This window comes from Megascapheus bottae, chromosome 9 (assembly GCF_031878675.1).
Source record: "Megascapheus bottae isolate mThoBot1 chromosome 9, mThoBot2.hap1, whole genome shotgun sequence".
Taxonomy (NCBI): Eukaryota; Metazoa; Chordata; class Mammalia; order Rodentia; family Geomyidae; genus Megascapheus; species Megascapheus bottae.
In genome coordinates this window covers 53,652,355-53,666,727 of record NC_143517.1, presented here as the reverse complement: position 1 = coordinate 53,666,727, position 14,373 = coordinate 53,652,355, and the positions used below count along the sequence as shown (strand labels likewise).

Here is a 14,373-nt window from a genome sequence, read left to right as displayed (position 1 = left end):
TTTTTTCACATTCTACCGTCTGTGATAATTACTTGTACTCCTACCCATAATAGGTACTGGGATGCACTAGCAGATCCACCTTCAAGAATTATGGATATACTTTTTTTTATTGTGGCCCTGAAAATGTGTAAAGGTAGCTTTCAACATCAGCTTCCTTCTGAAATTCCCTTAGCTGGAGAAAGCCGCCTCTCCCCAAGCCATGTTCCTTTACTCTGACATCTCTTTTAGTCACTAGTGTTTGAAGGAGATAAAGAAAAGCTGGGACCTCCCAGAGGGAGACAAGGCTAAAGGGTCTTCCAGTGTTCAGAAGTCTTGCTGGGAAAGGGCTCTGTTGAGGCTTTTTTCCTTGGGATTGCTCAACTCATCTGGCCCCCTCTTGTTTGTTTGCTGCTGTCTTCACAGAGCAAACTTTCATCTCATTTCCTTTAGGAAGCAGACTCTAAATTGTGTAACATTCAGCATCATCTCATCCTCCCTCCCCCCCCACCCCTTCTTAACAATAAACACACTACTTCTTTTGGTCTTTTCCCTAGCACCTCTCCAAAGGTCATAAATCTGGGAATATGTGAATAGCATTGGTTTGAAAATGAAAATTGTGTTCATTTGAATGGATATAAACATGCCACTCCTTCATTCATTAATTAATTCCTTTGGATATTTTTTCAAAAATATTTCATAAATTCCCTGTTTGAGACCAATATGGTAAAAAAAAAATACATGGAAGATAACATCAGTGAATAAAACTAACAAAGATACCTGTTCCCGAAACACCTAAGCTCTAGTAGTATGAATTATGAGTATATTTAGAAAGTAATCATTTCCATAGGACATCTTAGTAATACTTGGACTTATTGGAGGAGAATTATGTAATAATCTTAAAGTCGCAGTAGGCTCACTAAGAAAATTAAATGAGCAGAGCTTCATTGAACAGGTTATATTTAGGCTAAAACTCAAGGGAAACACTACAGTCAGCTCTATAGGCCACTGAAGGAAGACTATTTTAAATATTGAAATATTTCAAGCATTCAAGAGGGAATAGCCAACGAAGACGGGGTGTGCCTGCTGCATTTAGGGGAAAAGCAAGGAGGCCATTTTAATGGAGAAGACTGAAAGAGACCCAGAGGACAACCAAGATACTGCAGGCCATGCAAGCACTTGGACTTTTACTGTAAAGGAAATCATCAAGAACCATTGGAAGATTTGGTGTGACATCTTCAAAGGATCAAATAAAGGTGGTACTAAAAAAAAAAAAAAGAAGCAGGGAGTAGTTCTAAACATAAGAAGTTTTATAACGGTACTAGATATTCAAGTAGAGATATGTACCACAGAGTTGAGTATAACTTTTTACTTTTACTGTAAAGGAAATCATCAGGAACCATTGGAAGATTTGGAGTGACATCTTCAAAGGATCAAGTAAAGGTGGTACTAAAAAGAAGAAGCAGGGAGTAGTTCTAAACATAATAAGTTTTATACCGGTACTAGATATCCACGTAGAGATATGTACCACAGAGTTGGATAGAACTAGACTTTGGGAAATAGATCTAGACTGTAAACACAAAAGTAATCCACAGTAGTTTTCAACTCTCTAGAGCTGTTGTTATATGGATCAAACCCACCCAACTTGTGGCAGCAGCAGTGTCTGGGCCTTGGAATTCAATTGCTGGGTTCAAATCCCAACACTGCCAAATGATGCGATTTCATTCAAGTTTGCTAGCTTCTTTGTCCTTCTATCTCATAACTGATATAATACTTAAATCTCCTTTTTTTTTAGTTGACTGGATGTTGAGTGAGCAAGCATACACAGGGACTTAGAATAACACCTAGAATACTGTTTTGCTATGTAAGGATCAATCCTTTTTACATACTGTTTGAGATGAATAAATACTAAAGTTCAAAGCAGTATTATAGCTCAATTGGATTATTTTTAAACAAAGAAATGTAAACAGTCTTTGCTCAAAACATCATGGAAAAGATCCCACCAGGAACTATTACAGAATATTTCAGTATGACATTACTTTCATATAGAGAGAGAATAAACATGATTGGTTTGGGCAATTTGCAGTGGAAAACATACTTGGTTGGCTGGGAAACCAGAGCATCTTTATGGAGATGGTAACATGGGTACAAATTGAAAGTACCAGGCTCCATAGAAACTCCTTCCACTGATGAGAAATCCTTTTCAACCAAGCCAAACATTTCCATCATCTTAAATCCTAAGAGACAGAAATACATGAAAGAAAATTTTATTGGCATACATTACTTGTGTAAAGAGAGATTGCCTTGTCACATTTCTACGCATTCACAGATTTAGTAGATTCTACTCTGCACTGTCCCTCTCCCTTACTTAAAACACTCTCTCTTCCTTAAAACACTTTGAACAGGTTTCATTGTTCTCCTTTCATATTTGCAAGCAACCATATTCAAGGTTGCATATTTACTTCCTTTTTGACTCAAACCCTTCTGTAGGTTTCATCATCCCATCAAATAAAATAAAGGACCTTTTTTCCTTTTCTGTCATTCTTTTTTGAAGAATTATTAAAGATGTATCAAGAGATTTCATCATGGGATTTCAGATATGCATATATTGCACTTTTTCATATATTTTTATTGTAATTAATAGAAGGGTTACATATTCACTAGATAGAAGGTGTATTACTTCACAAACATTGATACCCTTTCTCATGTTTTGGTTAAAAGATTTTTCTATTAAGTAACTTTAATATAAAATAAAGATGAAAGCTGTATTTCAAATGAGAATTCTTTTACATATCTGTATTTGAGGGAAAATTGTAATAATGCATACCTGCAAGATCAATGCCATCCTTTCGTACCATTGGGCAAGCTGGAATACAAAACAAACACTATAAAACCCTCATTTACATATTTTTCAAACACAGTCTTTCCCTGTTAGGAGCTGAGGAAGCTAGCCTAGCCTTTCAGGAGGGAATGGTGGAGGGACTCTACATCAGATTTCAGTGTGGCTTTTTCTGTTTTTGAAAAGACCAAAATGCTATAATGCACCCTTCTAACACCACAGGGTCAAAGCTTCCCTCTTTTTTATGTGTCTATTAAAATCTGTGGCTGTCAGCACATAACGGAAGACACTTTACTCTAAGATGCCAGTCTGATGCATAGTTTTCTTATACTTTTGTAATCTGTATATTACATTTAGTCAAGTACAGTCCTATTTATTTATTCAGCTAATCCTAGGGCCTGAACTTAGGGCCAGGCCACCGTCCTTGGGCTTTCTCAAAGCCAATGCTCTACCACTTGAGCCACAGCACCACTTCCAGCCTTTTCTGTGTAAGCAGTACTGAGGAATCGAACTCACAGCTTTGTGCATGCTAGGTAAGAACTGTACCACAAGACAACAATCCTGGTTCCAAGTACAGTCCTTTTTAAATATAAACTCTCATCTGATTAGGAACCATCTTTATTAATCCAAAACTCTGCAGCAATCAAAAGGCTGAGGTAGCAAGATCCGAAGTGGAAGGCTAGCCTGGACTATATCATGACTTTGAGATAACCTGTGCAACACAGCAAGATCCTGTCACAAAACAAAACAAGCAAAGCAAAGCAAAACAAAACAGCAAAAAACACAGCACACCAAAAATCTCCAGAATTGGGAGGTTTACTCTATTTGCTCAAAACTTTAAAGTCATAAACTTTAAAGTCTGCTTAAGGAAGAGCTTTGAGAATCATTTGTCATCCCTCAATTTGAGATAGAACTTGCAATATAACCAGCACTCGACAGTTCAGACTTAAAAAGGAAAAAAAAAGGTAAGTTACAAATTCTAAAGAACATACTTGCTGATGCAGTTTCACAGACAAACGTAATCAACTCGTCTTCAATTTTCTTGAAGGCGTCAAAGTCATCCACGAAGAAGACATGGCGCCCGCTAGGCTTACTGCCAATGCTCACCAACTCTGAATAATCCGCATCGGCCACACCAATTGCAAAGATGCTGTAGCCTGTGGCAGAAAGGGAGAAGCGTTGCTGATTACTTTAAATTCCCCCAAATACTCACAATGCAACATAAGTTTCTGAACATCCAAATGTTTCAAATATGTTTATTTAGGAAGGCCCATGTGTGTGTAAGTGGGGGGCAATTCATTCTTTACAGTTCATCACAATTCTTCATGCACATATTTTACTATATGAGAGTTATTCCATCATCCCCTAAAGAAATTTTCCATTTTAAAGAAATTCAATAAAGCTAATGCCCAAATTAGGGCTTGAGACAAGAGTTCCCATTTGGGTAACACAGTTGCGTGTTTTAAATAGACAATTCAATACTTATGAAGCAGACAAATGAACTTTTGTCATTGTTTTTCTCAAAGAAGAAAAAGCCCAGCAGCTAAGGTGGGTCATTTTTTAAAGCCTGATAAATAAAAATTTACTCTTTGTCAGGCATGGTTTGGTAAGTTAATTTTCACAGCAGTCCTGTGAGAATCCCCCAGTTTGTCAGATAGAAAAATGAATCATTTCTGTAACATGGGTTTTCTCCCTGGCCTTTACAATGGTCTTTCTTTTAAAAAAAATTATGAGCGGGGTGCAGTGGCTCATACCTGTAATCCTAGCTACACAGGAGGCTGAGATCTGAACATAGAGACTGAAAGCCAGCCAAGGCACTAAAGAACATGAGACTTATCTCCAATTACTCACTAGAAAACAGGAAGTGGGGCTGTGGCTCAAAGGGTAAAGTGGTAGTCTTGAGTTGAAGAGCTCAGAGACAGCACCCAGGCCCAGAGTTCAAGCCCCATGATCCACCAAAAGAAAAAATATGACAAGCTCTGGTTTGAACTCAGGGCCTGGGTGCTGTCCTTGAGCATTTTTGCTCAAGGCCCGTGCTCTACCACTTGAATCACAGATCCATTTCAGGCTTTTTTGATAGTTAACTGGAGATAAGAGTTTCAGGGAGATTTTGTCTTGTATGTGAGCTTATCTCTTTGGAGGATGGTAAGGGGGACACAGAAATGGTGGGACGCCAGGTGAGCAAATGATACACACTAGACACTGCGTTGAAAAGGAACTACACAATTTGTGAGGGACGGGGATCCGGAGGGAAAACCTGGGAGAGAATGAGAGAAGAGGTGACACCGTTCAAAAATAAATATGCTAGCTACCTGACTTACAGAACAGTCACCCCTCTGTCCATCTCTTTTACAATAAAGTAAGTAAATAAAACGAAATTTTAAAAAGTTTTGGAGACTTTCTTGCTCAGGCTGGCTTTGGGATTGGAGCATGATTCTGAGATCTTAGCTTCCTGAGTAGCCAGGATTACAGGTGTAAGCCATCAGTGCCCCTTTCTACAACAGTTCTTTTTTCTTCTTTTTTATTACAGAATTTATTAACATTGATTTTTACATCATATTTCAAATGACGTGTTTAACAAACAAGTATTCAAGCAACAGTCCTTTTTATTTTTTTATTTTATTTATTTATTTATTTTTTTTGCCAGTCCTGGGCTTGTGCTCAGGGCCTGAGCACTATCCTTGGACTTTCTCAAGGCTAGAGCTCTACCACTTAAGCCTCAGCGCCACTTCCGGCTTTTTTCTATGTATGTGGTGCCGAGGAGTTGAACCCGGGTCTTCGTGCATGCTAGGCAAGCACTCTACCACTAGGCCAAACTCCCCAATAGTCCTTTTTATAGCACTGCAACTTACTGCTCCCGACACACGACCAAAGCTTTCTCTAACAAAACTGGACAACTAGAGTTTTATAAACCAGTAGAGATTTTAGAAATCATATTGACAAGTTAATAAAACCATGGAATCCCTGAAGTAAAGCTGACATAGCCTTTGAATTTGTATTTAGTAAACAACTATGCTTACATTATTGATAATCACTAGTGTTTAACATTTACCATCAGATTGCATCTCCCTGGAGATTTTGATCACATCATCTTGTGATCTTCCATCCGTTATCACCACAATAACCTTCGGGATGCCTCTTCTTGTACCTGCCTCTGCAGTGAACAAGGTATCTCGAACATGCTTGATTGCTTTTCCTGAAATAAAGCAAGGTAATGGTTCAGGTTTAATCCCTCTCATTTTTGTTTCACTGGAGAAAAGAAAAAAAAAGAGTAGGAACCAACTTTTAAATCCACAAAAAAAAGAAAAAACTTAAAAGAAAACCCTATTATCTCTCCCCTTTCTGCCTCTGCTGCCGCCATGGTGCCTGTGAAAAAGCTTGTGGCAAAGGGGAGCAAAACAAAGAAGCTGGTTCTGAAGTTCACCCTGTACTGAACCCACCCTGTAGAGGATGGAATTATGGATGGTGCCAGTTTTGAGCAGTTTCTCCAAGAGAGACTCAAGGTGAATGGGAAAGCTGGAAATCTTGGTGGAGGGGTGATCACCATCGAGAAAAGCAAGAGCAAGGTCACTGTAACCTCTAAGGTGCCTTTCTCCAAAAGGTATTTGAAATATCTAACCCAAAAATATTTGAAAAAGAATAATCTATGTGATTGGTTATACAGAGTTGCTAACAGCAAAGAGAGTTATGGATTACATCACTTCTAGATTAACCAGGACGAAGAAGTGGAGGAAGACCACGATTAAAATTCATTTATCTGGAATATTTTGTGTGAGTTCTTGAATAAAACTTGGGAACCCCCCCAAAAAATTACCTCTCAAAGAAATGATCATTTAAGTAGTTACAAATAATTAATGAATGGGTATTTAGGGTCTGACCTGTTTTTGTATTTCCTCCTTTGTATGAAATGTGTCTAATTGCATCAAGAAGAGTCTCTTTGGTTTTGTAAGCATTTAGTTTGAATTCTGTTCTGGGGTCATCAGTGAATTGAACCATTGCCACCTGGAGAGAGAAGGTATATTTGTTTTATTTACACACACACACACACACACACACACTTCTGCTTATAATTTTTTATCTTCTGAAACCCTTTCCACATTCTCCTTGGCTTAAAATTTTGCACTAATTACCTATCAAGACAAGTTAAGTAGTGTCTTCTTTATGTCTAAGGACTATTCATAACTATTTTTTAAGTCTCTAAAGCATGGAATATTTGTCACCTCATTTGACAAGTAGAAATGGTATCCTAAGCATAGCAAGTGGATAGATGTTAAGATTCCTTAAAAATGAATTCCTTGGGCTGGGAGTTTGGCCTAGTGGTAGAGTGCTTGCCTAGCATGCATGAAGACCCGGGCTTGAGTCCTCAGTACCACTTAGATAGAAAAAAGCCAGAAATGGTGCTGTGGCTCAAGTGGTAGATCTAGCCTTGACAAAGCCCAAAGACAGTGCTCAGACCCTGAGTTCAATGCCCAGGACTGGCAAAAAAAATTAATTCCTTATGAAGCAAAGATTCCTAGTCTTCTGACTTTCTAGATGAGAAATTTGAGGTGCATACAATCCAGTAACTTTCACAAGACTGCAGTCAGATCATCACAGGCAGAGCCAAGAGTTGAAACCAAGTATATTGTGTCTCAAAATCTGAGCTCTTAATCACCACAATGGGCTTATTTTCTATCATTTGTGGTGTGTGTGTGTGTGTGTGTGTGTGTGTGTGTGTGCGCGTGTGTAGACTAGTACTGGAGGTTGAACTTGGCCTCACGGTCTCAGTCAGTTTTCTTGCTCAGAGCTGGGCCCCAACTTGAGCCACACCTCTAGTTGTGCATTTTGCTAATTTATTGATGATAAAGTCGCATGGACTTTTCTGCCCAGTCGAGGTTCAAATCTTGATGCTCAGATCTCAACATGTGAGAAACTAGAATTATAGCCATGGGTCACTAGGACCTTACCCTGCGTTTCCTTTACACCTTTGTAGTTCTAGGATCTTATTAGTTTCATGATTGCCTGATCTATAGTAACATGCAACTACAACATCTCCCTTTCAATATTTCAATGTACTTGAAAGCAAAGAAAATACTCTGTGTGTGTGTGTGTGTGTGTGTGTGTGTGTGTGTGATTAAAGAAGACACTCTTCCCCTATGACATAAAAGGTCTGGCCTTTCTATCCTATTTAATTTGCCAAACTCAACAGCTTTTAAAGACGCACATCATCTGCCTATAGTTAATTATCCATATCAACTAACAAGTGATCATAGTAACAGACTGAGAAATCATTTGCAATGCTTAGAATAAACTAGTGATTGATCCACTAGTATTACCTGCGTTCCATCTGCACCAATCCTGTCTAGAGCGCCAACAGTGCTATACAGAAAGTTGATAATCTTATTAAAATTGTCATCTCCAATGCTCCAGGATCCATCCACCATAAACACCAGGTCTGCCTTTGCAGCTCTGCAAACTAAGGACCAAAAATAAATTTTTGAATAAGAACAAGACTGACTGAGACCTTGAGATAATGGTTACCCTCTGGCAACTAAGGTCTTTCCCAAAGGAAAGTCTTAAACCTTGAAGGTTCATCATCTAAGCTCTTGATCATTACACTTCTTTACCATCATTTCTCTTTAATACTCAGAGTTCTCATTCATAATTGCTAAGCTCCTGTTGGACGTGTAGAAACAAGGAAGAAAAAAAACTACCAATCTCAGCTCCAAAAGTACGAAATTGAGGAAATAAGAAAATGTGGGACTGAAGGGATTTGAAGGCAGAAGAATCAGTAAATACTATCTACTTCCTACAAGTTGGATGATTAACCCAGAACTGTGTACACTGTCCTCTGGACTCATAAGTTAACATCAGAGAGAGTTTTAGTGACACAATGAAATCAGATTTATATGTAATACAATCTCTATTCTCTATTACCCCACACTGGTAATTATCTATGTAAACATCTATTTGTCTTATGATACTGAAGAGAGAGAGTTAATTGTGTATTATTGTTTTATTACCTATGCCTAGCATAAAAGCTTTGATACTTAACAGTAGTGTCAATAAATATTCATTCATAGATTGAAAATCATTAATGATCACTACTTCATTGGGTAGCTTTCTTTTGTGCCAATATTGAGGCTGCATTTGGGGTCTGAGTACTGTGCCTTAGGTTTTTTGCTCAAGGCCTTGAGCCACAAATCTACTTCTAGCTTTTTAAAAATAGTTAATTAAAGATAAGAATCTCATAAGACTTTCTTGCTGATCCTCAGATATCAGCCTCCTGAATAGCCAGGAATACATATTAGCTTTTAAAAAAATTATTTCAGTAACTGTAGTCTAAAGTGTTGAAGAACTGTTATGAAGACAGAGTAATTGAGAGAAATACTTCAGGTATGAGATGAGAAAACATTCTCCTTGACTTCAGAGCTATAGATGAGATTTTTAACTTTTATAATTCTTTTCTTAATGTGCACTGCAATATTTTCAATGAAATCAATGTTAAGATTTTTCTGATAGAAAATTATGCTCTATGTACAGAATTTATGATTAACTGTATTTTTTAAAATTTTTTTATTGCCGGGGTAATGTGTAGAGTGGTTACAGTTACATTTGCCAGGTAGTATTACTTCTCACACATTGATATGCCTTCTCATATTTTTGTCCCCATTTCCCTCCTTCCACCCCCTCCTAATCATCTTGTTTTCCCCCTTCCCTAAATGGGTTTATTAAATTACATCATCCTTTCGTTAATATTACATTAGGAAGAAAATTAGCACGATAAGCATTTTTCATTAACATCATAGTTTTAAATGAATGAACAAAGCCGACAAAAATTGTGTATCTGAAATCACACTGTCATTGAATTATCCTCTTACTTTCTTTTTTTTTGCCAGTCCTGGGGCTTGAACTCAGGGCCTGAGAACTATCCTTGGGCTTTCCCTAAGGCTAGTGCCCTACCATTTGAGCTACAGCACCACTTCTGGCTTTTCTATATATGTGGTACTGAGGAACCAAATCTGGGTTTTTGTGCATGCTAGGCAAGCAATCTATCAGTAGGCAAAACTCCCAGCCCCTCTTCTTACCTTCTTTTGCAGGTGGAATGGTTGGAGGAAAAGTTGGTGGTTGAGTAGGAAGTGATTCTACAAAGGAGAAGGAAATGGTACGTTATTCAGTGGTCTCATCTGTGCGGAAGAAAGGGAGGTGATGGACTAAACATTGCCCAGAGACAACTGCTTTCTTTGAGAATTGACAGGCTCCTATAAATCAGCCTCAGCCTGTGAGAATTGACTCCATCCCTCCTCTCATCCTCAGACCAAAGGTCTGCAATGTCATCTTTCCCAGCTAGAATCAGTGCAATCGAACTGCCAACTACAAAGTGATTCTGAGGTTATTTAAGACAGGAATCCTGCCAGACCCTTTCAGAAGCACACTGTGGCTGGCTGCCTTCACACATCCAGTGAATGCCGTTTCCATTCTGCTGAACTGAGATTTGACCATCAATCTTTGTCTCATGTCTCTTTCTTCCCTTCCCACTGTGCACTCTCCCAAGATGTTTGTCACCACAGGGATAGGATTCTCTCTGGATTCCACTCCACCTGCATCAGGTAAATGTCTTTCAGTCCTGAAAACTGAGTATAAGCTTTACCACCTGGATGATGAGTGATAAGAAGGCCACACTACGACACAGAGGTATCATTTGTTTAAAGTACCTCGTAACAGTTAGATCAGAGGAATAATTGCTATGCCAGCTCATATGGCAAAGCACCAGAAGTTGTGGTGCCATTAAGCAAACATAAAGTACCGTTTTCCTCAACAGTCATTTCTAATCATGTTCAACACTAAAATTCTAAGAAAAGCACAATATCCTTATTATCCCAGTTGAATATTAGGAAAACCCCTCTACTAATAATAGCCATTCACAAAGAGGATATCTACTTCCAAGAGATAAATATGCAACCAACAGCTGAAAAAAATTCAGGCTCAGACAGTGCGATCATTTGGCCAACATGTTGTGAAGGGAATTCCTTCATTGGCAAGATGTTCGGAAGAGATGGATTTTTAAAGTCTTTTCCAAGTCTAAGTTCCAATAAAAATCCAATAAAGCGACAACAAAAGAGTGAGATAATTATATATTATTGATATGGAAAAATGTCCATGAGTAATTATTAAGCAAAATAAACCAAGTCATGCAATATCATTTGCATGACCCCATTTATAAAATACATGTATACATACATACATACATACATACATACATACATACATACATACACACACACAAAGAACTCTGTGAAGGAAATGAGTATTTCTAGAAAAGAAGAATTTAAAAGAGAGGAGTCAACAAAGCACTTCATGTCGTTCTGTTGTACCATTACAGATACATGCATCACTACCATTTTTAATGGTAATTTGAAGAGAAAAAAATACAGCAGTGAAAACATCAAGTTCTGATTCCTTAATACTAGAACCAAGATTATAAAATTTTCTTAAAAATCACCACTAAATGCTTCCAAATCCAAATTCATTCACTTAAAAAATATCTTTATCTGCTTTAATGCTGGAAACCGAAGCATCTCTGAAACGAAGTCACAAGTCAAAAACGAAAACAATGAGAAGCTAATGGCAGCCAGATCCATCTATTTGAGCAGAACGTTGGCCATGGAAATCTCTTGGTTAAGAAGAACCACAGTGCACTGCATTTCAGACTGCATATGTGGCACACAGATGGTCCCTATCTTCAAGCACGTGAGGCACTGTCCCAGCAGAAACAACAGTTTTAATCTGCATTGCTTCAGGAGGCTGGCCTTGAGCCAGTGGGTGGAAGCTACAGGAAGACAGATGTCTCCAACATCAGGAAAGCATTTCTGTCAAACAGAGCTATCCAAATTGGAAATAACCCTAGGTTGGCAGTTAGCAGTTGTTAAGACTAAGGTTAAGAAACATTGAAGTGGACCAGGGATCCCAAACTCAAATATTTTTAGAGCTCAGGCAAGCAATAAATATAAACTAAGACTGCTCGGCCTTTCAACTTGAGAGCACACGCATTGTCTAGGGGCCACCATAATTGTTTCCAGGCTATCGGCACCAGGAGGACACACTGGGCTCTGTGTTGAAAAAGGTTCAGAGCTTTCAAAAATGTTTTAAAACTTAAGAAACATAATGAAAATCTCTTCAATATATACTGTTCTACTGGATCTTACTGCCACCCCTGGAAGTAAGAGAGAAGATACCTAATCATATTGGTTAAAGGTGCTGATTGTTCAAGTTCAGAATGCTGAAATGGCACAGAAGAAGAGGGCTCAGCCAAACTTACTTGGGTTTAAATCTTCATTAGCTTCTAAACTAGATGGGCTGCATCCATAAAATGAAATTCTAATCAGCAATGAAAACAATCAAACTAATAAATTTTACAACACAGATTAAAGTCTGTGAAAGTCGAAGATCATCTTTGCAACTGCACATCTTCTTTAATGTGCCCCATCCTACATTCAGAGGCTAAATCCAGAACAAAACCATTGAGATTCGAATGGTGGCCAAATCAAATACGGCTGATTCAAAGATAGGCTAAATGCAAGGTGCCAGATGTAAGACTATTTCATACATATTTCCACATACATGACATTGCTAGACAAAATAAATGTATAATAAAATAACTTGTCTGTGATTAATGGTAGGAAAAGACTGGAAAGATTTCTTTGGGTTGATGGAAATGTTCTAAAATTGGATTTTATGGCTGTGGAGGTAGCTCAGGGATAGAGTGCTTGTTGGACTCCCTAACTTCCCAGGTGTACCTCCTCAGAACCACAAGTTAAATCAAGTTGTAATGATGTTTACATGGATCTTAAAATGCACTGAAAATCATGGGCTTGTCCATTTACCATGGCCCTTGAATTTTATGGTATACAACTGGTACCTCAAAAGTATAATATAAAATGTTGACTATTCCAGTATTATGAAATAATATCTTCATAATAGAAATTAGATCAATGTATTCTATTTTCCTGATCTGATTTAAGGGCATATATCTTGCCTGATTCAGAGTGAGGTAAAGATCTATATGTAGATGTTGCCTTTCTAAATATCACAAGAGGAGGACTATGAAAAGAGTTCATCACCCACCACAGACACAAGTCCTTAGAGATGTCAAATTTAAGTTCAAAATACTCTGTTAAGCACATGGGGGTCCCCACCCATTTACAATTGAAGCCATTTTAATGTTTGTGGCCTCTAGGCCAGGAATTCTTGATTGGAAGCCATTCCAAAAAGTTGACACTGGCTTTGCTCTTTGCAACATGTAAAAAGTGCTTTGTTTTAACTTTATACTCTGCCTTTTCCTTCACTGCATCAGATCTGCAGCCAACTTGAAAAAAAAGCACAAGAACCTCTTAATTAGGCCATAACTCTAGGGTCAACAGTTGGAACATCTTGGCTACATTCCCACCCTCAGGGCTGTGGTAAGATGGCATTGTTTTAATGTCAGGACTCAGTCCTTAAACTCATTCCACACTGCACATACCATAAAGGTCCTGCAGATATGGATCTCAATGTAAGTCATTGTGTAAAGCCCTTTTCCATCACCCATGGCCTTTCAGTCCCTTGTGAAACGTATATAGAGAATGATGTGGGAGAGAGGGCAATATAGATGACCTCAATGAGCCATAAGCAAAGAATTCTGGGGTAAGATAGCAGGAGAAAAATGTGAATGGCATATATTACTAGCAGGAGTAACCCTATTCATGTTTTATCCCTAAATGAATTGGAGACATGATACCTAAAACACCATTCCCTGTGAGGGGGATCAGAGGAGATGATACTCGACTTACGTGTTCTCTCTGTAATGCTCACACTAGGTCCCTCAAGTTCCTGGACCTTTGTGTAAATGCTGATCTTGTATTCAGACTCAGGCTGAAGTCCATAGAAGCAATGCCTGTTTGTCCCTCCTCCCACAGTGGATTCTTGTGTTTGTGTATCTGTAATCAAAGCAAAACAAACACACACATAAGAAACATTTTTCAAAACAGCCATCACTGTATGGTTTTTCTTCTAAAATTTCTAATATTCATGGTCTATATTTGACAACTCTGGAAAGAATTATACCTTTCTTTTTAGAGATTTCATATATTCGTTTTTTTGTGTTAACATCACATTTTATATGTACAAAACAGAACTAATAAAAGACATCTGAGGTCAGAACTCTATTGGACGAAGAACTATTAATGTACATAATTCTACAAACATATCTTAATGGATCTGTTGCATAAGTATGGATGTGAATATATTTATTTCATTATTAATGAAATGTTATCTGTTTTAATCATTTTTGCATATTATAGAAGATAAAATACTGTTAATAAAACTTTTTAGTGTTTGTGAGATGACGTATAACTGTGAGAGTTGTTAGTAAGTGTAACTTAGCAAAGCCAGTGCTCTGCTTTGCTGCTGTCCAGATTTTGGTCTGTGGCTCTTAGAATCCTACTGTGGCTGGCTCTTCCTGGCCCTGCGGCAGCACTTGGAATCTCCGGGCAGCCAGCTGTGTGAGCCACTCATAACACAGCTCTTTGCTGAACCCTATG

At 38.1% G+C, this 14,373-nt stretch overlaps 1 protein-coding gene and 1 pseudogene across 1 annotated transcript in view; one reads left to right on the top strand and one right to left on the bottom strand.

Moving 5' to 3' along the window:
• Window positions 1-14,373, bottom strand: part of Col14a1 (collagen type XIV alpha 1 chain) — a 182,287-nt gene that overhangs the window by 62,775 nt on the left and 105,139 nt on the right. Inside the window, exons 24-31 of the mRNA XM_090339326.1 lie at window positions 13,624-13,770; window positions 9,883-9,939; window positions 8,131-8,270; window positions 6,694-6,817; window positions 5,868-6,011; window positions 3,808-3,972; window positions 2,804-2,842; window positions 2,075-2,213 (exon numbers count right to left, since the gene is read on the bottom strand). Of these exons, the coding sequence (XP_090195452.1) occupies window positions 2,075-2,213; window positions 2,804-2,842; window positions 3,808-3,972; window positions 5,868-6,011; window positions 6,694-6,817; window positions 8,131-8,270; window positions 9,883-9,939; window positions 13,624-13,770 (955 nt within the window). The remainder of the gene's footprint in view (window positions 1-2,074; window positions 2,214-2,803; window positions 2,843-3,807; window positions 3,973-5,867; window positions 6,012-6,693; window positions 6,818-8,130; window positions 8,271-9,882; window positions 9,940-13,623; window positions 13,771-14,373) is intronic.
• On the top strand, window positions 6,175-6,561 carry LOC150059188 (large ribosomal subunit protein eL22 pseudogene; annotated as a pseudogene).